General features: G+C 42.0%; 2 protein-coding genes across 7 annotated transcripts in view; both read right to left on the reverse strand.

Annotated features, from left to right (window-relative positions):
- Positions 1-2,178: 2,178 nt before the first annotated feature.
- Positions 2,179-11,219, reverse strand: dedd (death effector domain containing). Of its 5 annotated transcripts, XR_003463831.1 has the most exons (7): positions 10,877-11,217; positions 7,958-8,581; positions 7,543-7,647; positions 7,263-7,400; positions 4,171-6,253; positions 3,480-3,537; positions 2,179-2,762 (listed from the first exon to the last, which is right to left on the reverse strand). XR_003463831.1 is itself a non-coding variant. In XM_027288532.1 (5 exons), exons 2-5 carry the CDS (start codon positions 8,514-8,516, stop codon positions 5,847-5,849), a joined length of 1,176 nt encoding a protein of 391 aa, XP_027144333.1. In that variant the 5' UTR covers positions 8,517-8,581; positions 10,877-11,219; the 3' UTR covers positions 2,459-5,846. The 5 variants fall into 5 exon arrangements, 3 of the variants coding, with proteins under 3 accessions (XP_027144333.1, XP_019112568.1, XP_019112570.1); XR_003463830.1 differs by having other exon boundaries at positions 2,459-3,537; XM_027288532.1 differs by having other exon boundaries at positions 2,459-6,253; positions 7,263-7,367; positions 10,877-11,219.
- Positions 11,220-14,060: 2,841 nt separating this feature from the next.
- The window catches only part of LOC104939191 (retinoic acid receptor responder protein 3), an 8,965-nt gene continuing 2,771 nt past the window's right edge, over positions 14,061-20,254 (reverse strand). Inside the window, exons 1-3 of one of the 2 annotated variants that reach the window (XM_027288690.1) lie at positions 16,605-16,683; positions 14,906-15,204; positions 14,061-14,487 (exon numbers count right to left, since the gene is read on the reverse strand). In XM_027288690.1, coding sequence (XP_027144491.1) covers positions 14,371-14,487; positions 14,906-15,204; positions 16,605-16,662 — 474 coding nt within the window. In that variant the 5' untranslated portion in view covers positions 16,663-16,683 and the 3' untranslated portion in view covers positions 14,061-14,370. Of the gene's footprint in view, positions 14,488-14,905; positions 15,205-16,604; positions 16,684-20,254 lie in introns of those variants that run through there. The other variant, XM_027288689.1, reaches the window with a different exon arrangement.

Genomic DNA, 20,254 nt, shown 5'->3' on the forward strand with positions numbered 1-20,254 from the left:
ATGTTAAACATGAAATAAACATGTTTACAGCCTGGTACAAAAAAAAACAGCTTTGGTCTCTATAACTAGCTTCACCATGCCTTTCTTAAACAATCAGGCTTTATTCAGCCCGCCTCTGCTCCACCCACGCTCCATCTCTTTGCCTATTTTTGGATTAGCCTTAGGAGGCAGGACTGCGAAGATGGCGACAGCCAGAGACACCACAGACATTTTTTATAAGAACTTTGATAACAATGGCAGCTCAGTCTAAAAATGGGATCCAGGGAGAGCTTCTTTAAGTGGGAGGAGAAGAGACGTTGCAAGTTAGTCTAAAGGGCAAGGGAGATTCGAAAGTGTGTTGACAGAGATATGTCACTAAAGGAGGTTATTGTTGAGTTGAAACCAATCTCTCTGGGCTCTCTGTTAACATGCTGCTATCTGTTGTTTTGTTTGTTTTTAAAGAAAATCTCCATATCTCTCTGGGAAGACCAGGGACCAATCTGGGGTCTATGTTTCTTTGTTGCACACTAAAAAGTTGTCATCAGATCTTTGAGAGCTACACTGTGCTTCTAGTTCAGCTCTGCCTTCCTGCATCGGCTGTCATTTGACCATTGCAGAGAGTCTGGAGCTACACAATCTAAAATATTCATGTGCAGAGCTAGTAAAAACAGTGACGAACTCCTCAGCAGTGTGGGCCTGATATTCATTGGTAGCTTCAATAGCTTAACATGTTGGGTATGTTGAGAAACAAACATACTCTAAAATCACCAAAAACCCAGTCACACTTTAACATAATGACTGAAATCAGAAATTTAGTTCAGTGTTTCTGTAGAAAACAGATCAAATGGGCAATTTATTCTTTTAGAAAGAGCCAAGCAAGATCGGACAACATAAATCTGTCCTATGTTCTATTGCAAGGCCTCTGCCTTCGGCCTATCATCAGCCTTCCACTGTTTCACTCATGATTTAAGGTACCACCGATGGTACAAGTACTACCAGTGGTACGTGACCTTCCTGTAGTGGTACTTGAAGGAATCTCTTAAATATTTTTTTCTTTTATAAAGTTTTGAATTTGCTGTAATGTTTGGTTTCAGTGTCCTGCTACTTTCTTGCCCATTGCATCCGTACATGAGCTCAGATGTGACAAAAAGATAGTAAGTAGAGGTGAAAGAAGTGGTTCAAAAACTCTAAGTGTGGATCAGCAGGACCGCTTTCTTGGCCCAATTCAATTTAAGATTCAACAATCAACAATAATAATCCTATTAGTAATAAACTTGCCTCCTGTGTAAACTGCAGCTGCCATTACTGTATTTTAACCTCAGTCAAAATGGTGGTTCTTTGAAATCATGGTATTTTCTGAGGTGGTACACAGTAAAAGAGTTTGTGAAATACTTCTTTAAGGTGTTTCATTTGGTTTAACTATTCTAATGAACGTTTAACCGCTGAAACAGTAGATACTGGATGAAAGGTTCCACATCTTCCATGCTTTCTGAACATGACACTTAGATCAACAGAAGACATCACAGCACACACAACCCTATCCCTCCTGGACAAGAAAGGGAGATATATGAGATTGCTGTTCACTAATTACAGTTCATTTAACACTTTAGTTCCCTCCAGGCTGGTCACAGCTCATGCTGCTCAAGGACCTGGAATGAAACACATCACTGTCCATGTGGATCCTTGACTTCCTCATATAGACCCAAGGTGGTGAGGGTGGGCGGACACCTCATTGGAGCGCCCCAGGGCTGTGTTTTGAGTCCTCTGCTGTACACACACACACAACTGTGTAGCCACTTTTAACTCCAACACCTCCATCAAGTTTGCCGATGAGACAGCTGTGGTGGTCCTGATCACTACACAATGAAAAGATCTGAAGGAGGTGGGGAAAACCTGACCTGCTGGTGTCAAGACAACAACCTTCTCCTGAACGTCAGCGAGATAGTGGACAAAGTTCATCTTTGTGGTTCTAGTTTACATTGAGCTGAGTTTAATTAGTAAATCAGCTGATTGCAAAGTCTAAACGTGTAGAAAAACACAAGCTAGATCAACAAGCACACAGGACTAGCCAGCATATTTTCATAAACTCGTTTAATCTATTTTGCGCAAAGTTGGATCATACTGACTGACAGCAGACCTACTGTAGCAGTGGTTAGTTTGATAATCAGAAAATGAACTGATTGCAGAGTATCCATGGCATGTAGGAACACAGCAAAGTTTAGTTTTATTGGTCAACAAGTCAACAGGACTAACCACCAAATCTTTCATCATTTCATTTATGGTATGTGTTGAAAGCAATCCCCATCATACTGGTAGAGCACGGTTCACACTGACATACAGTACATTCAAGTCTCTGCAAGAACATTCATGGCCTGAATAAACTTGGTGTGCCTATTTTGACAAAATGTGTTGCCTGGATTTCTCTTTCCACATCTTTCTCACATCGTGATGAATGAAGGGAATGAGGACACTGAGAGAAATGGCACGCGCCCAGGACCAGCCTAATGTAAATTAGCATATACAGTTTGAACATGGATTCAAACATTCATATCATACACAGGGTGTGTGTGTGTCAAAGCAGTAAAAGCTTTGGGCCAAATTTCTAACATGTTGGTCTAGTCCATAATAAGCATCAGATCTATTTGTTTAAATATGTCTATATTTTCCACCACGAGATTAGTCTTCATAAGTGTCATGTGACATAAAAAATAATAATAATTAGGACTGGGACTTCAACAAAACCCATCCGCTTCATTTATTAACAGTCCTACTCGTCTGTTTGTCTGAAAGAAATGCAAAATTGAAGTAAGAAAACCTGACATCCAATAAAGTTATTTACAAAATGTTAGCACTGTGAGTTTCTATGACATTTCTGGAGATCATAACAGGTTACATGCAATTTTGCTTAAGAGACAGCTGCATTTAACAACTAACAGAACACACAATCAACAGAACATACACCAACCTATATAATAGATACTAACTTGCAACCTTTACATGAAATTCCACTGGGGTAAAAATAGAAAATGTAGGCCTGCTCCATATAATTCACAGTAATTGTGGCCTTCAATCATGACGAGTGTTCTGATATGTACCCATGGGTGGTGTTTTAGCAGAGCTGAGATCTCAGGCTTTTTAGCAGGAAGAATATATTTGGTAAAAACAGACACTGAACTTTTAATAGCGTACACTGATTTGGCTATATGCACTGAGTAACAGAAATATGACAGGAAAATGTCATGTTAGCATTAGAGACTAAAATGACATTCAGTCTGTGATCTGTTACAACATGGAAATAATCTCATCACAAAAGAGCGTAATTCTTATACTTTGTCTCTGATATTATCAGATATTAAACATTTCCAAACAAACATACTTAGAGTTTGCATTGAGTCAGAACCAGTCCTCGTACACCAGTAATTCCATTTCAATTTTATGACTTATGGCGCCCCCTTGACATCAGTGTGGACTCCAGTCCAGTGTCCCCAGAAGTTACGTACCTCGCGATTTACGTCGAATGCCAACGCTCAGTGCCAATGCAGGAGTAACTTATGCAGCCTGAGAAAAGGTGTGGAGGTTGGGGTTAAGAATGGGTGGATGTGTCTGACTGGAAATGACATCCTGTCACAGACCTGCACTTGACATTTTCTTATTTATTCAAATGTAACCACATTTCTTTTCTACAACCACAACATATGAGCTGCAGATATTGTAGAAATGATGAGTTTGGCTGACTCACATACTTTGTTAAAAGTTGCATTGAACAGCACAGAGACTACAGCCTACAGCCAACATGGAAGCATGGTAGCCCAGCAATAGTAGTCTGTGCTCCTAATCCTACGTATCAGAGAAAGAACGAAACAGAACACGTTTACCATTTTCATTCCGCCCTCAATCCAATTCAACAGTCTGCCAAATGCTCTGAATATCACTGATGAAAGACGATGAAAGACAAAAAAAGATGGATAAACGTACTAAATGGGTGAAATTGGTGATTGACTAAGCTGGACTGTCAGTCGGGCAGCGCTCTCACTGGCCTCATGTATTATCAACATGCGATAACACATGACCAATTAGCTGGGACACACCACAGAAATGACTGGGTGGGACACAGCAGCAGACTGTCGGCGGTGTACGTCATGAACTTTTAATGTGCGGCACAGTTTCTAAAAGTGAAATGAAAAGCTGTACCAGCCTGGAGAAGAAGACAATCCAGTTTGTAGCTCCTGTAATCTGAGGTGTGATGGGAGATCTGCGGATGAAGCCATCACATCAACATGAAGCAGACTCGATTCTCCAACATCGTGCTGCAGTGTGTGCTGCTCAGGGGGCCTTCTCACAGACAGAAAGGCATGTATAATGAAATGAATTGTTTTAGACTGCATAAAATTAAAGCTCTTTAATACTGTCACATGTGTTTGTCACAAGAACCCATGAAATGTCTCCTGTTAATACATGGATACATTCCAGGGCATGGCAGGTATTCTGCCAGTAGAAGCGTATCATTATATAAGATGATGAACATGCTATATATCTTATATCTTATTGTGTTGGTGTGCACAGTGCTATTTTGTCAGTTTAAAGAACCTACAGGAATAGAAATAGATTTGGTTTGTGACTGCCTGTGAAGATGCTACACCTCCTGATGGAGGAGGATGTAACTGAAGACACTCAGCTACATCCTCATCCACGAGAGGAGGCATGACAGGGAAAAGACTGCTGAAGGTTTAACATGTAAAACAAGCCCTGTGAATGATTTCAGTTTCTCGTGGCATCTTACTACCTGTGCAGCTGAGGCGAGTCTCCACATACTGGCTGCAAATTTCACCTGCTGCTGATCTGACATTCTTATTTCAAATACGAAAAGAAAAAAGTTCAGTGATCTATCGTGAGTGAACATGAGTGAGGGGGTGAGTGGCGTGGCCAGAGGTACAGGCTGACAATGAAGCTGGAGTTGGGTTTGTAAATCCACACAAACACCAGTGAATGACTCGACGTTTCATTGGATAACGCTCGCCACAAAATGATCCAATGAGTCTGGAATATTGGCAGGGGACTGGACAAGTTCAAATGAGGCCACAATCACAGCTGCTGTTAATGAGCCATGTCTTAAAAAGAAAAAAATGAGTTAAAACAAAGCCGTGACATAATGTTTTTGACAGTGAGCCAATAAAAACTGCTCTGAAAGGTTCATTTTTTTACAGACACGGAAACTCTGCAAAGTCTTGGAAACACAGGATAAGAAGCTAAAAGAAACAGAAACAAATTGTAAGTCGAACTACAGCCGGTGACTGTCAAGAACATACAGAACACTCTCATTGTGTTAATCCAATCAATCTGTAAAATGTACCTGAAAAAGCTGGACAAAAAAAAAAGATGAACCAGTTTGACAATAAAAGGTACAACTCCCACTGGGAGTAACTCATCAGCGTTAAGCACGTTTCCTGTATTGAAAAGGACTACACTTTTGAACAGGGGTGAAGAGTATCATTAGAGTTAACAAATGTGTCTCAACGAACTAACATACCAGAAACAAGAAATTATTCAATCCATTCGCATACATGAATCAGCATTCTCCTCCTTGAAGAAAATGAACAGCTCGACATTCAAAATAATGTCGACCTGTACGCATCGCCTACTTCTTTTGCTAACATAGTTCCCAATCACCTCGCATGCTACGCTAAGGGGTGCCAAGTAGATATCGTATGACCTTAGCTCTCAAGGAATCGATGCTGTGGCTAGAAGTTCTTCATTTTCTTTCAGGCACACTTCGGGCACCTCAAACATCACGACCACTTTTCACTCTATTCCCTGTGGAGGGAGGCACAGCAGCGGTCCTCCCGTATGCAACCACCTGGAGAGTGTGTCTAAGGTACAGAGTCTTTACAAGCTCCTGGTGGACTCCCTCCACTCGTGACCAAATTACGGAGTAGTTTGCGTCGACCGGCCTGGTAGTCCTCCTCGTCAACATTGACCAACAGTTTTATAGCCTCGTGGCCCACAGCCTGTTTTAATGAATCTGTGATAAAGACCCCTTTAAGAGCCTCTAGCAATGATCCATTGATGTAGTCCCTCCAGAAGGCATCCAAGTAGGTGAGCTCAGAGAACTTGATGTCACAGATGATGGAACCCAAGTCTCGGGATTTGAGAATAGTGTTTGCCTGGTTGAAGCGCTCAAACTGTCGCTCCACCGCTTCTTGCTTGTTGGAGAAGACGTTGCCCTGAAGCGCAGACTCATGCTGGCAGTATTCAGCACGAACCCGGAGGCGGATATCTGAAGGAGGAGAGCACAAGGTAAGAGTCGGAATCGAAGCCGAGCAACGGCTGGCAGCCGACATGACAACTGTCTGGTGTATGGAGAAGCCTGAAGACTCGAGGCTGGGGTCTGGCAGAGACGTTACCGTGTATGCTCCACTACAACATTTGTCTACTGACTTCCAAAAGCAGTGTAACAATGTCTTCCTTTCTTCCTTTTTACCCTTTACCTGGACAGGTAACCTTGTGTGGCAGCACTATTTTTAATAATAAAAAGATTTCTCAATTTTAAGGAATTAAACTGATGTGTCTTAAGTAATGACTTATTAAGTCATAAAATAATAGCAAAATGCACCGATGTTTAAACTCTGGAACTCTGGGTAATAACTTTCCAGAGTCTTAGAGTCTTTCCTCAAGCCTCAAGTCTTTCCTGCACATACGTACTTGAAATCAGCATTAGTCATTTAAACCAGGTTTTTTCTAACGATGATGTTTCTCATTAAAATTACAGTGGTCCCTCGTTTATCGCGGGGGATACGTTCTAAAAATAACCAATAAACGAAATCCGCGAAGTAAGTTTTACAATTATTATACATGTTTTAAGGCCGTATAACCCCTAACCACACTTTTATACAACTTTTTACACGCATTTTGTACAGTACTTCCTTAATTAATCAGGACGCAGAACACACGTGCGGTTCTCACTTAGCCAATCAGGACGCAGAACACAATGCGCGTTCATACTGTACAGTACGCTGTAAAAAAAAAGCATGCAAAATTACACAAAAAAATCCGCGAAACAGCGAGTCCGCGAAAAGTGAACCGCGATATAGCGAGGGACGACTGTACAAGCTTAGTGGAGAAACACAGTTACACCAGGCACATGCAGACACATTTAAGTGTGTTCTTCATTTCAAACCAGCGTCTGTGGACTGTACTGGACTCGACTGGGCTCGGCCTTTTGTCATTGTTCTCTTTGAGACTGGACAGAAACCAACATTATCCCTCTATATCATGTTTCTTTTTACCACATGTTTGCTTCTCTCTGCAGTCAGCTGAGGAATGACTTCTCCTCCGTTTGCGGTTAGGTGCAGGAGGAGCTGGCTTTATTCTGGGAGGGCCAACATGGGGTCCTGATGGGGAACAGCAAATGACGGGCTGAGGACCTAGAAAGTGACGTTTGGACGTTAATCCAGCACACAGTTACTTTTGAGCACTGACTGCACAGGGTTCTAATCGTTCTCTTGTGTCCACAATTAGAACTGAAGAAAGAAATAAGAAGACACAAAGACACACACAGACACACACCTGTTCTTCTGTGAGATGCAGTGTCCTTGCTCTGCACTGCTCCTCTGGGTGAAATGTAGCGCACAGATGTCTCTTCCAGGTACTTGTCGACCGGGTCCGGGCACACTGAAACAACAGTCGATTTCTTATGTCATTTTTTAATTCCAGTGCTAATGATCACATTGAAACCAGTGAAGCACACCACACAGAGTGCAGAGATAATGGTGCAACAGTCAGAACAAGGACAAAGAAGTGTCCTTTGGTTTGTGTGGGTGGTCATCTCTCTCGCTGTTTGTCAGATAAATGGCGTTTACATTGGTCTGTATCATTAAATTAATTTCTAGCACTGCACTGTCACTGTGCATTAGTAACAGTAAGACATTAAACCTGCATGTAGGGCCTGGTGTGAACATTGTGATGATGCAGCTGCACTCACCAGCTTGCCGTTTCCTGAGTGTGACATAAGGCAGTAGGTCGTGGCGGGTGATAATCCTTAGAAGCTGGAGAACATGTCGGAAGTTGGTCTCATCACAGCGACCCTGGCGCTCTAGGGCAAGCAGGAAATCCCTTCCACTCCTGATGCCACCGCGCTCATACTCATCAATCACATCAACAAAAAGGAATGACAGCACCCTGACATCCCGATGTGTTAGCTGGGCTCCGACTATGTCAAACATGCGGTGGAGTGAGTACAGCCCGTGGGAGTTGTCCACTGCTTCCTCGGGCCACGGCTCAAAACCCCCATCTCTTCTGGACAAGTTGGAGTCGGTGCACGAGGTTACGTTCCTATTAGCCACCTCTCCGCTGGTCGCTGCCACTCCGGAACAGCCCGGCCTGCCCGTCAGTGATCTATGGTCCAGAGGCCCAGCGGTCGCACTCTGACTTGAGTCCAGCTGATTGGCCTGAATGTGAGCCCGGGCGTGCTGAGCAGAGGAGTTCTGGGCAAGGTGGGGAGGAATAACTGCATTGGGGAACTGTGGCTGCTGTGAGGTCATCTCAGGGCCCAATGGTGATGAGGGACGCTCGGATCCCTGCGACTTCGTCTGCTCCAACTGATGAGCTATGTACAGAGACAGGGAATCACATAGAATTACATTTTAGACCATCAGTGGCGATAGACATTAAACTACATGACAGATAGAACTCTGAAGACATCCAGGGTTCCCCACAGTGGTTTGAGTGGAGGAGAGTCTCTCAAAATAACATTCAGACGAACAGAACAGAACCTCCACACGACACTGCAAAGACAAAACAGTTCATGAAGGAAGCTCTTGTTTGGCGGCGCACAAACAATAAATCAGAATATCATCGAGATTGTACAATATTCAAATCACATCACATAGATCATCATGCGTCCAGCAGTGAGCCGCAGCCCTCCGCCGGAGTCAACTGTTTAAATGTAATAACACAATATTAACCTAGGTTATGCGGTTGAAATCTGACCTCCATGACATTAAAGCAGGTCTTCAAGCAGGTGCGAGTTCCAACTTAAGCCGACCTGTCTGTGTGTCCAAAACCAGACATCTGAACAATCCTTCATCCATTAAATGCAGGGCTCTCCTCAGAACCTTCTATGATTATTCTATGATAGCCTCAGCCATCCTTCATGCTGTGGTCTCCTGGAGAGGGGGCAGCACGGACAGGGACAGGAGCAAGTTCAACAGACTGATCAGGAGAGCCAGCTCTGTCCTGGACTGTCCTCTGGACTCCACAGAGGAGGTGGGTGAGAGGAGGATGTTAGCTGAGCTCACATCCATCATGGACAACACCTCTCACCCCCTACATGACACTGTGGGGTCTCTGAGCAGCTCCTTCAGCAGCAGACTGTTACACCCACGGTGTAAGAAGGAGAGGTTCACAGGTCCTTCATCCCTGCTGCTGTCAGACTGTACAACACCTGCACCACCTGATTGTTGTCGTCTCCTGTTCATGTTCATTGCAATTTTTGTTTTCTATTTTATTCCATTTTATTTCATTTATACCTTGCAGTTCTTATTTATATCGTGGTCACTTACTTTTGTAATGCTATTTATATTATGGTCAGTACTTTGGAAATAATACTATTATTTATATCATGGTCACTTTCTTTGCAAGATTACTTACACTATTGTCACTACAATACTCTTTATATATCATGCCACACTTATCCTCAGTACTTACTTACTTTTTCGTGGTTATTGTGTAGTTTAGATATTTCTGTCTGTTTAATTTCTGTCTGTTTATTGTGTTTCTTTTTTTGTTTTGGCCTCCTCTACTTTTGTTTCTATATCTTGCTGCTGTTACAAGTAAATTTCCCCATGGTGGGATGAATAAAGTATATCTAATCTAAATACCACCGATACTTCACATGGGAACTAAAACGCTCTTATAAAGTATATGCATGAAGTGAGAAGGTCACACAGAGCAGCAGACAGGTTTAGAGTAAAACCACAGCTACGGCTTAAACATCAGACACTGAGGGCAGAGACCACATGACCAGACATGAACTGCAGCTGAGCTAATGACAGAGCAGCAGACCCTTGAACATGTTGTGCATCATAATGACTCTTCTGCCATCTGTGTCTGTTCACGTGTTAAAACTGGCACCTGTCCACCTGTAGTTCAGATCACACACACATACACACACAGCTGTTGCCTCAGGTTAAGGGTCCTCCTCTCGTTGCCATGGCTTAATAAAAGTGCATCAAACCGTCTGACATTGGAACAATCATGTTCATATCAACACAATGAACAGACTGGCTGTCAGAAGAGGTGCAGACACGGCACACACCGAGTTAAAGGTAACGTTTTTAACGTTTTTAACGTTTTTAACGTGGAGATACAGGAGACGGTTTCTCCGGTCTTAAAGGTCACATGTGTGCAGCTAGCTGAGGCTAATGTAGCCACCGTAAACAACAGACACGGCGGGACGAACGGTACCGACACCGAAATAACGGGAGTTAGCATGTGACCAAACACACGCACACACACACACACACACACAGATAGAGAACACGCTAACGGTCACTGTGTGTCTAACGGAAGATAGCTCGCGGGCTAACGGTTGAAACAGATGCTCGCGGTGTTCACGGTGCTACACAACAACAACAACAACAACAACAACAACAACAACACAGCACCGGACACGGCCTCTGCTGTGACACTTTGTGAGATCAAACGTCAAAATAAATAACACACCTGTCCCCGTGACTCGACTCCCGTTTGTTGTGACTGCTCGTTAGCCTCACGCTGTCCACGTTTACCGTCCGCGTCACCGTTACTCCAACAAACCGACACGGAGCCGGGTGAAGCAGCAGATTTAAAAATAAAAAAAACAAACAGCTGATGTAAGGATGGAGCAGTGATTTCACGTTACCTTCTGTTCGGAGGGTTCTGGACGGGTCCGACGGGTCCCGCCGCTCGGCAGCCAGCTAACACGGAGCTAGTGTTAGCACAGCAGCTGGTCTCGGGGCACACGGCTCGGTTCCGTTAACTGTTCGGGTTCGACTACAAGGCGGCGGATGTTGAACACGCGTGGTTTCCTGTCTGTGAGCGAGCGGCCCGGCTGCTTTCATTCCACAAAGAAGAGTCGGTTCTCCGCCTCTGCTGCTCGCACAGACATCACGGGAAAACAAGCAGGACACTTTTCCTTCTTCAGCTAAAATGAAAGAACTTCCGGTGCACTGTTCCGTCCAGTTCCGGTGCTCTCTGCCGACTCTCCTGCGTGCGTGCGTGCGTGCGCGCCCCCGCCGACAGCCGTGCGCCTCTCACGGGAGCGTGCACAGCTGAAGCGAGGCAGCCTCTGTCATGGACTGTTTGATTGTATCGTGTATGTAACACAATAGACTACTAATTCATAAAAAGTATTCATATTTGACACGACACAATGTGAATCCTGCCTCAGAGGCATGTGCTCTACACATTTCAAAATCAGAATCAGAAATACTTTAATAATACCAGTGGGAAATTATTTTTGTTACATACAAACAAAAACAACATATGTAAACAAGTAACCATCTATTAAGAAAAAATATAAATATAGAAGGTATATAAAATATCAATTTACAGTAAAATAATGTGCAAAAGATGATTTTTGCATTAGATGATATAAAGATAAAGATGTTTGTATTACAGTAACACTGTGTTGTGCAGTCTCTATGGACTGCACAAGTACAGTTTCTATTAAACTTGAAAACAAAGCATGCGTTTGACTGATTTTTGACTGTGTGTAATGACAAAATTGGTGAGTAGTACATTATCACAACTAGTCTCCAAGCAAAAAGATTTTTTTAAGGACCTGTCTTCATGTCTGATCATAATCCATAGGTATCCATAGGTATTTTCCTTTTTTCTACTGATCCCACTGCAGTCCTTGGAGACACTGTACATTTTACATTACATTTACATTGAGTCATTTAGCAGACGCTTTTATTCAAAGCGACTTACAAAGAAGGGAACAGTGTGATAAGAAGTGTTAGTGCAGCAATATGTGCTGTGACAATTCTTAAGGTGTAGATTTCTCATGTAGTGCTAGGAGAGGAGGTCCTCTCTGAAGTGCTGGAGGTCTTCAGGAGGTTTTTAAAGGTAGAGAGGGACGCCCCTGATCTGGTAGGAAACTGGTAGTGCGTTCCACCAACGAGGAACAATAGATGAAAAGAGTCTGGATTGCCTTGAACAGACGGGTGGCAGAGCCAGGCATCGTTCATTAGAGGAGCACAATGTTTGTGAGGTAACATATGTCTGTATAAGGGCGTTCAAGTAAGTAGGTGCAGTACCAGAGACGACTTTGAGCATTAGCGATTTGAATTTAATACCTGCTGTTACAGGTAGCCAGTGGAGCTCAGTGAGCAGCAGGGTGACATGTGACCTTTTGGGTTGGTCGTAGACCAGGCACGCTGCCACGTTCTGGATCATCTGAAGACGTTTCACTGTGCAGGCTGGGAGTCCCGTCAGGAGGGCGTTACGGTAGTCTAGTCTTGAGATGACCACAGCTTGTGTCATCAGTTGAGTAGCATGACCGGGCAACTGAGGCGTCATGATTGGAAAAGGTTAGTTTGTCATCAATCATAACCCCTATGTTTCTCACCACCCAGACATAGGGAGTCAATTTTGATGTTGATGTCGTGGTGTATTGTAGGTTTGACCCGTGCAGAGGGGTCATCAGGTCTCTGCATAGGTCTCTTTATTGTTAGTCTTTGTCATTTTCATGCCTCTATACGACTGACGGACATAAACACACAAAACTATCAGTTTTGTGTGTAATATTTGAGTAATATTCATACTGACTGACACCTTCTCAGATTCCTCACCGAAAATAATTTTATTGTACAGACCAAAACATTTAAAGGCCTCATTTTTTAATGTGCGCTTGGTGACTATCTGTACTTAACAAAGTGTGATAGAACAATACTCAAGGCTCATTGTGCAGGGGTCATTGCAATGTTTTAGTGACAAGATGCGCCTGGTGCATTTGGAGCGATGTGAGATAGAGGTGGATGTATCAGTGGGTGTGTTAGAACATGAGTTTAAATTAACCAACCAGTTATCCTCTAACCCTTTAGAGGAGAGAGCACACTGTACAAACGCAGTCCCATTTTCAAGACAGAGACAGAGAGTGATAGCAATCATTCCCTTGGCATCTGATGGTAATGTCTGAGACTCCAGAGGATGCTGGTCAAAACAAAGCACATATTGATTTTACATGGACTCTAATGCATCTTGTAGACAAATGCTTCAGCATTTCCTGGAACAAAGACAGATTTTGTTTTAAAAGAAGGCTGAGTGACCTGTACAGCCACCTCCAGACACTCAGCAACAGGCTGAGTGACCTGTACAGCCACCTCCAGACACTCAGCAACTCTTGTACTTTTACAACTGCTCATTCTTTTACTATCTTAGTACTACTACGTACATTTGAACCTTTATATTATTTATTTTTATATTACTAAAAACAAAAACAAAACAAAAAAAATACTACAAGGCTATCTTCAATTGAAGGTCCAGTGTGTCAGATTTATGGGGCTCTATTTACAGAATATAGCAGAAATGCAATATAATATTCTCTTTTTTGTTTAGCGTATAATCACCTGAAAATAAGAATTGTTGTGATTTTGTGGCCTTAGAATGCGACTTATATATCTATAGACGCTGCAACACTGTCCACTTTCAGATATCGAAAATGGCATCAGAGAGGCAAAGCAGCTCCTGATCAAAGGTGCTTGTTTGCTAGCTTGTCTGCTTGTTTAAAGGCAGCTTTTGGCTGAAGAAAGCAAGTGGCTTCTAGACCCCGCTCAGCCCCACAACAGCCACGTGTTGTCCAAGGGATCCGTGCTGATGGCGATAGGAGCCTTGGGTCACACCAGAGCTGCCTTGGCCACAAATGCCTTGTCCCACTCTGCAGTCCAGTCCACAGTGCCTGGCGGCCCTGCCTTTCAGTTCCTCATAAAGTGGCCACATCAGCTGTGCAGTTTGAAGGATAAAGCATTGCTACTTCACCATGCCCAACAAGTCCTGCATCACATCAAGGTCACACGGGATTAACGAGACCAGGGACTTCTCACTTGGCTTCACCTCTGCGTCGCTGTTTATTCAAATACACACTGACAATAACAAAGAACTGTGACACAACGTCCCATCTTATAACAACAACATTTGGCACTCTCATTCAGCTCTTTAATGAGTATTTTACGATACATTAGAAAATATTTGGCAGAATAATCGATGATAAAAAAACATTTTGTTAATTGCAGCTCCACTCCATCACTGACACAAACACCCATTCTAACTGTACAGAGGGTATGATTGATAGAGTGATCATATTTCCATGTTGTCCATGTTTCCGTGCCACTAAAAAGTCGCTTTGAGGTCAGTTCATGTGAAAAATAGGGTTCGTTCACCATGGTCTTCATCAGTTTCTTTGGAGGAGACAGTGTCTTGGAAGACTGCAGTTGCCTCCTCACACTCTACATTCTTTGGTCTTGCAGGAATCTGTAGGAGGAATGGCAGAAATGCAATCTTAGTGGTCATTAATGGTCGGCTAGCTCGGGACACATATATGACTTATTATCATTATTATACAACAAAAACATAATCTCTAATCTACTGAGTATCATAGCCATTTTGTTAGCAATTAGCTATCCTCCCCCTGATAACTCACAGCAAATAGATGCAGTGAACTTCGTTAAGTTATAAAGTTGAATGCCAGCCTTGTGGATAAATGTGGGTGAACTGTGGGTAAAAGTTTAAGTTGATTTGATCTGGGTTTTCCAAAAATATTACAAAGACAGTCTAATTGGTCTGACATGCCGATTTCTGCTCAATAGAAACAGAAATTATATCTCACAAGACAAAATCAATGACTCTTAAACAAAAAAGGATGTTGTATTTTGCAGTGCCACATTGATACCTGGTTGCATACAGCTTTCCCATAGCGTACAAACGTGGCAAAATGCTCGCAGTTCAGATTGAAAAGGTGATACTGGAATTTGTGGTCAAGAAGGGAATCGCGCCGTAGTCTCATATCCTCAGGTGATGATGGTGTGAAGGCATGGCGGTTGTTACTGATCAAGACATGGGCTCCTTTTGGGACGTTCACCTCACCAACAGGCACTCTGCGGATCTTGGTTTCCCCAAGAAGAAGGTCCCCACATACGGGGAAGATTGTTTGCAGGTAAGAGCGTACATTCCCCATCAGTTCTCCCTCATCTGAAAGAAAAAAAATTACTTTTAGCATGCAACATGTCGACAATCTCAGAGTGTATTGGTGTGTTCTGTATTTTATATAGCGGTCCAAATAGAGTTACATGTATGTGAAGGTAATGACATCAAATTAGACAGACACAACAATGTTCCACAGAGTGGATCTTTCACCTCCTGAAAATGAATAAGTGAGAGACTGGAAATATTGAACACAACCTGAAATGTAAAATAATCACGACACATGAGGCCTGCACACGTCCTGTTGCTGTCTCACCATGTCACCTGTGACAATATGACAGTTGTACAATAGTGTAGGTTAAATAGCTCCAGAAGCATGGAAACCTTTCTGGACTACAGAACGAAGGAAACCAAATAAAGTTTTTACATTTCCCCAAAAAAGCATTTATTGCTGCACTAACGCTTCTTATCACACTGTACCGTGATTGTTCCCTTCTCTGTAAGTCGCTTTGAATAAAAGCGTCTGCTAAATGACTAAATGTAAATGTAATAAGTTGCTAGGTAGGGTGACAGTAGCTCAGTCTGTAGGGACTTTGCTTGTGAACCAGAGGGTGGCTGGTTCAAGTCCAGTATGGACCAAAGTATGGAAGGTGGACTGGTATCTGGAGAGGTACCAGTACACCTCCTGAGCACTGCCAAGGTGCCCTTGAGCAAGGCACCGAACCCCCTAACTGCTCTCAGGGTGCTGATCTGGCTACCTATCACACCACCATTTGCATGTCTATGAGCCCTTTGTGTGTGTGGTTGAATTTCGGGGGAAAAAGGAATTTCCCCTCAAGGGATCCATAAAAAATCTCGTCTATTCTAGTTGTGGTTTTTATCTATCTCCAGTATCACAGCATTTGCTTTGTGATATTTAAGATGCTTTCTTATTTAAGAAAGTCCCTCCTGACAGCCAGTAATCTGCTGTGAAAAAGGAAAACAACTCACTAACATGTACAATTTGAAAGATTTATGTAAGTACATAACAATACGATTTCACATGATGACTTTTTTATTTAATTAATTGAATTAAATGACATTATTTAAATAACCATTATTACAGCCAGTGGTTAAAGCTTACAGCCTTTCTAAAGGGCACCTTATTAGAGAATAGTATCATCAAACAGTAGTCCTTTACCTACCACTAAAATTTAAACACATTGTTCACAACCCGTCCCCTGTTAATCACTGTGTGTCATTGATTTCATCATCGTTGTTGAATGAACTGGCAAATTTGTGATGCTCAAATTAAACGTAGTACACTATACAGTATCAGCTGATGCTCCTTTAGTACCGTTCATGGGCAGCATAGTATAATATATAATAATTATATTATATATAATAATCCTTCACAACTCAAACAAACTTCTAACCTAAATCCACGTAATATACTCATGTGGTCTCACCTGCAACAGCAAAGTGGATTACATGTCCATCACCATCATAACACTCCCCAGTGTGCATATCCGATGGGGTAGGAAAATTCTATCAAGTCTCCAAATTTGGCAGTAGACACAAATTTCTTCACCTGCGTCCATTAAAAAAAAAACACAGGACAGTAAAACAATAATAATACAGGAAGGCGGTTGGTGACAATCTGCCCCCCCTCCCACGCCCAGAAAACAGGTTCAGCTGCATTACATTCAGAGCCGAGCTGCTGTCACAAGTAGTAAACACTGGTCGTCACTAAACTAAATCAAGAATCAGCACCAATCATATGTGTTGTTGTTTGTTTTTTTATGCAAGAACGAACATTGTGATGACATCGATGTGTTCCTGTACAGTTGAATGTGTGGCAAATATTTAATAAATGCAAAGTAAAAAAAATATATATCATATATTCTTTTGGAAGATAATTAATCTCACAGTTCCATTGGCTGAAAACATTTAGCAACATATTAGAACATATATTAATACATTACATAATTGTATAACTTTACATGACATCACCTACAGAATGAAAAAGTCTGATTTGGTGCAGCAGCTCTCGGGCTATAAAAACTATAAACAGACGGATCATAGAATTTTTAATATCACTCTTAATAGTTCTGTATTATGTGAGATAATTTTGAGCCGATGTCTGTGTTGTTGATTCTTACCTGCTGCTGGTAATCCATTGCTGACTCCTGATCAGTTACCTGCACGGACTGGCGCCTGCTGTGAGGGCACTTTCAGGGAGTGCTGTTGACAATCTGGTTTGGGCTGTTTGGTGTTCGGGAAAAGAAAGACACTGATTGGCTGATGCATCACTTCAAACAGGAATAACACCTCAACAAGATACTCTTTAAGACAGTTTACTGTTAGGGTTATTATTTCTTTTAAAAAATATAAAATCAAAACTCATCACTTTTTTTCTGACGGTTGGTAAAAAACTGTACCAACATGTCAATGTGACTTTAAAGTCAAAACTGTTCAGGTTAAACTCTTTCACAGACGGATTAGAAATCTGTAAAAAAAAAAGAATGTGGTGTTTTTTTCAGCCTGTTTCATATTTGCCATATTTTGTTTCATTCCTGACATACTGCTGCCCTACAGATTTTGAATATGTGACGCTACGGCCTTCTTTCTCTCAACATAACTGTCATACATCTTTCTTTATTGTTTTCTTCTTTTTATTGATTTTACATTCACCGTTTTAAATATGTGTCTGTAAAAGTTCTTCAGAGGAAACCTTTTGCTTAGGATGTCTAGCAAAAGTTAGGCCTTAAAAAAAATCAAAGGGCTGTGTCAAACTCAGAGATGTCCAACTTGTTTTTTGCTCTCGATCCCAGTTCAACCAGTATTAAGTGGTATTCAGTACTCCACCTAACACTGAGGGTGATCTCATATGTATCCGCTTTTTAAATCATTCCCAGCTCGCATGATATTTGGGCCCACTTAAAATATAAGACGTTTGGAAGTGGAGAGCATTGCTGGGTGTTGCTGGAGGAGGTGGGGCTTTTCTTTCGTGAATCATGGACAGAGATGAGCAAGAGACATTAAAAAATGACAATCAGGGCACACACACATACAGGCAGCAACCTAAAATAAAGCTACACTTCCCGACTAAAACATTATAATTTGAGCAGCATATTAAACATATGTGTTTAGAGCAGAGCATGTAGGCAGAAGATTCAACATTCTGAACCCTCTCGTGTCACTGCTCGACAAAGATACTGATACACTACATGTATCTTGAGGTGAAGCTCATTCTTAATCTCAGATGGTGATTTGGCAAAAAAATTATAACTACTTTTACTGAGGCTTTCAACCACATGAACCCAAACCAAACCTCTCACAGCAGCCACTGGCAAGAGGTCAAAGGCATCGACCAGAAATCAGTGGACTACCAGAGAAAGGACCAAGGAGAACATTAAGGCAGACTTACGCACAGTGCGAAGAAAGAAATCACAGAAGAAATCAGTGTAATAGGAGAGTTCCAAAGTGAAGGTAGAATTAGGAATGCGCAAAGCTTGGCAATGTACACCACCAGTATGAGCAGTGACGCACTACTGAAGTGAGGTGATAACATTATGGGCTGTTAAACATTTATAACCACCTTGTTATAGGAACACCAAAAGTTCCATACTCAAGTTCCTACCAGGGAAGTCACAGCACCTCCAATAAAACTGTCCCTCCACAAAACCGAAAAATATTTGCCACAGATGTTTTTTTTTGCTGTTTTATTGTTTCTTTTAAAGTTTTGAAATATATTGCTACATAACAACATTCATCAGAAAAATGTTTTGTGCAGTATAATTCATCCTGAATGAGACAATGAGAGTTTGGTGCTTTTTTTATTGCCTGCTATGGTAAATAAAATGAATTTAATTTGATAAATCAATGAAAGACAATATAATGTTTGTGATCTAATTAAGAAAAAGGACAGTTTCTACACTAGGTGGCAAGTGCATGTATGCTGTACTTAGCACTGGCCACACTGTCTAGATTTGATGCTTCTTTAATGTGTTCAACATTCTCAACATTCTCCTCTCTTCATGCCAGAGGCCAAAGGTGGTGGATTCTCTCTTTCCTCCAGGTTCTAACACTGTCTGCTGCTGGTGGACTGAACGTACCACCAAAGGGCAAGCACTCACTATTTTTTCTCTTAACACTAATCTATCAACCACACCTGTGACGGAGCATTATGCTAAAGTGCATCAAAGCTGTCTCTGTAGAAAAGTTACCAAATGTTGCTTTAAAAAGTGGTGAGGTGGATATAGAAGAGGATCATGTGACTTAGCAAGCTCTGCTGCAGCCTTCGAGTTAACTGCTATTAAGATCCGTGAAACAACAGCCAGCAATTCCAAAGCACTCAGATTTTGTGAAATTTTCAGTGTCCAGATGTAAAATTAATATTGTGCAGACCAAAAGATGCAATTATGAAAATCTTTTAATGAAAATAGTCTTGAGTTACACTCGGATTCATCTCATCATCAGAAATAACAATATTTGCAGTCAATGAGATCTCCCAGCAAACCTTTCAGGGCTCAGGGACGTTGCTTGAGAATAACTGACAGGTGCCTGTAAGGTCAGGTGTGAGTTGTACTGTTAAAGGCGACAAGGTGGGGCATGTCTTCAGGAACGCCTTCGATGATGTTGCAGTCAGTGGAAAGAAGAAGTGCTGCAGTGTGAGGCCTCCAGCTGAACCTTTTTTCTTTATTCAACTCCTTTCATGAACTCCAGGACTCTGTCAGAGAGAACGCACAGAGTTTCAGGCACCTTAAATGTTTCACAAACAACAGCATAACAGTATGTTGAGCCAAAATCTTAACTGAAACAGAATCGATATCAGCTGAAACGTAGTATAGCCATCAATGTGAAAATTCACACTAATAAAACAGACACGCCGATTGTCATCCCGCATCAGAAAGGTCTCTCACAGGTAGAAATCTCAAAGCAGCAGATGTTTCCTGATGTGCTGATGCTCAACTGCATAAACAGGGTTGTTAGGACTACAAAACGCAGTGTCATCCAACTCAGATGGACTAGCAGAACCCAGTGGAACATTTACCAAAGTCTGTGTCAGAAACAGAAAAAGCCATTCCAGAAAACATCAGCAGGGGCCCAAACTTTT

Source organism: Larimichthys crocea, chromosome XV (assembly GCF_000972845.2).
Source record: "Larimichthys crocea isolate SSNF chromosome XV, L_crocea_2.0, whole genome shotgun sequence".
Classification (NCBI taxonomy): Eukaryota; Metazoa; Chordata; class Actinopteri; family Sciaenidae; genus Larimichthys; species Larimichthys crocea.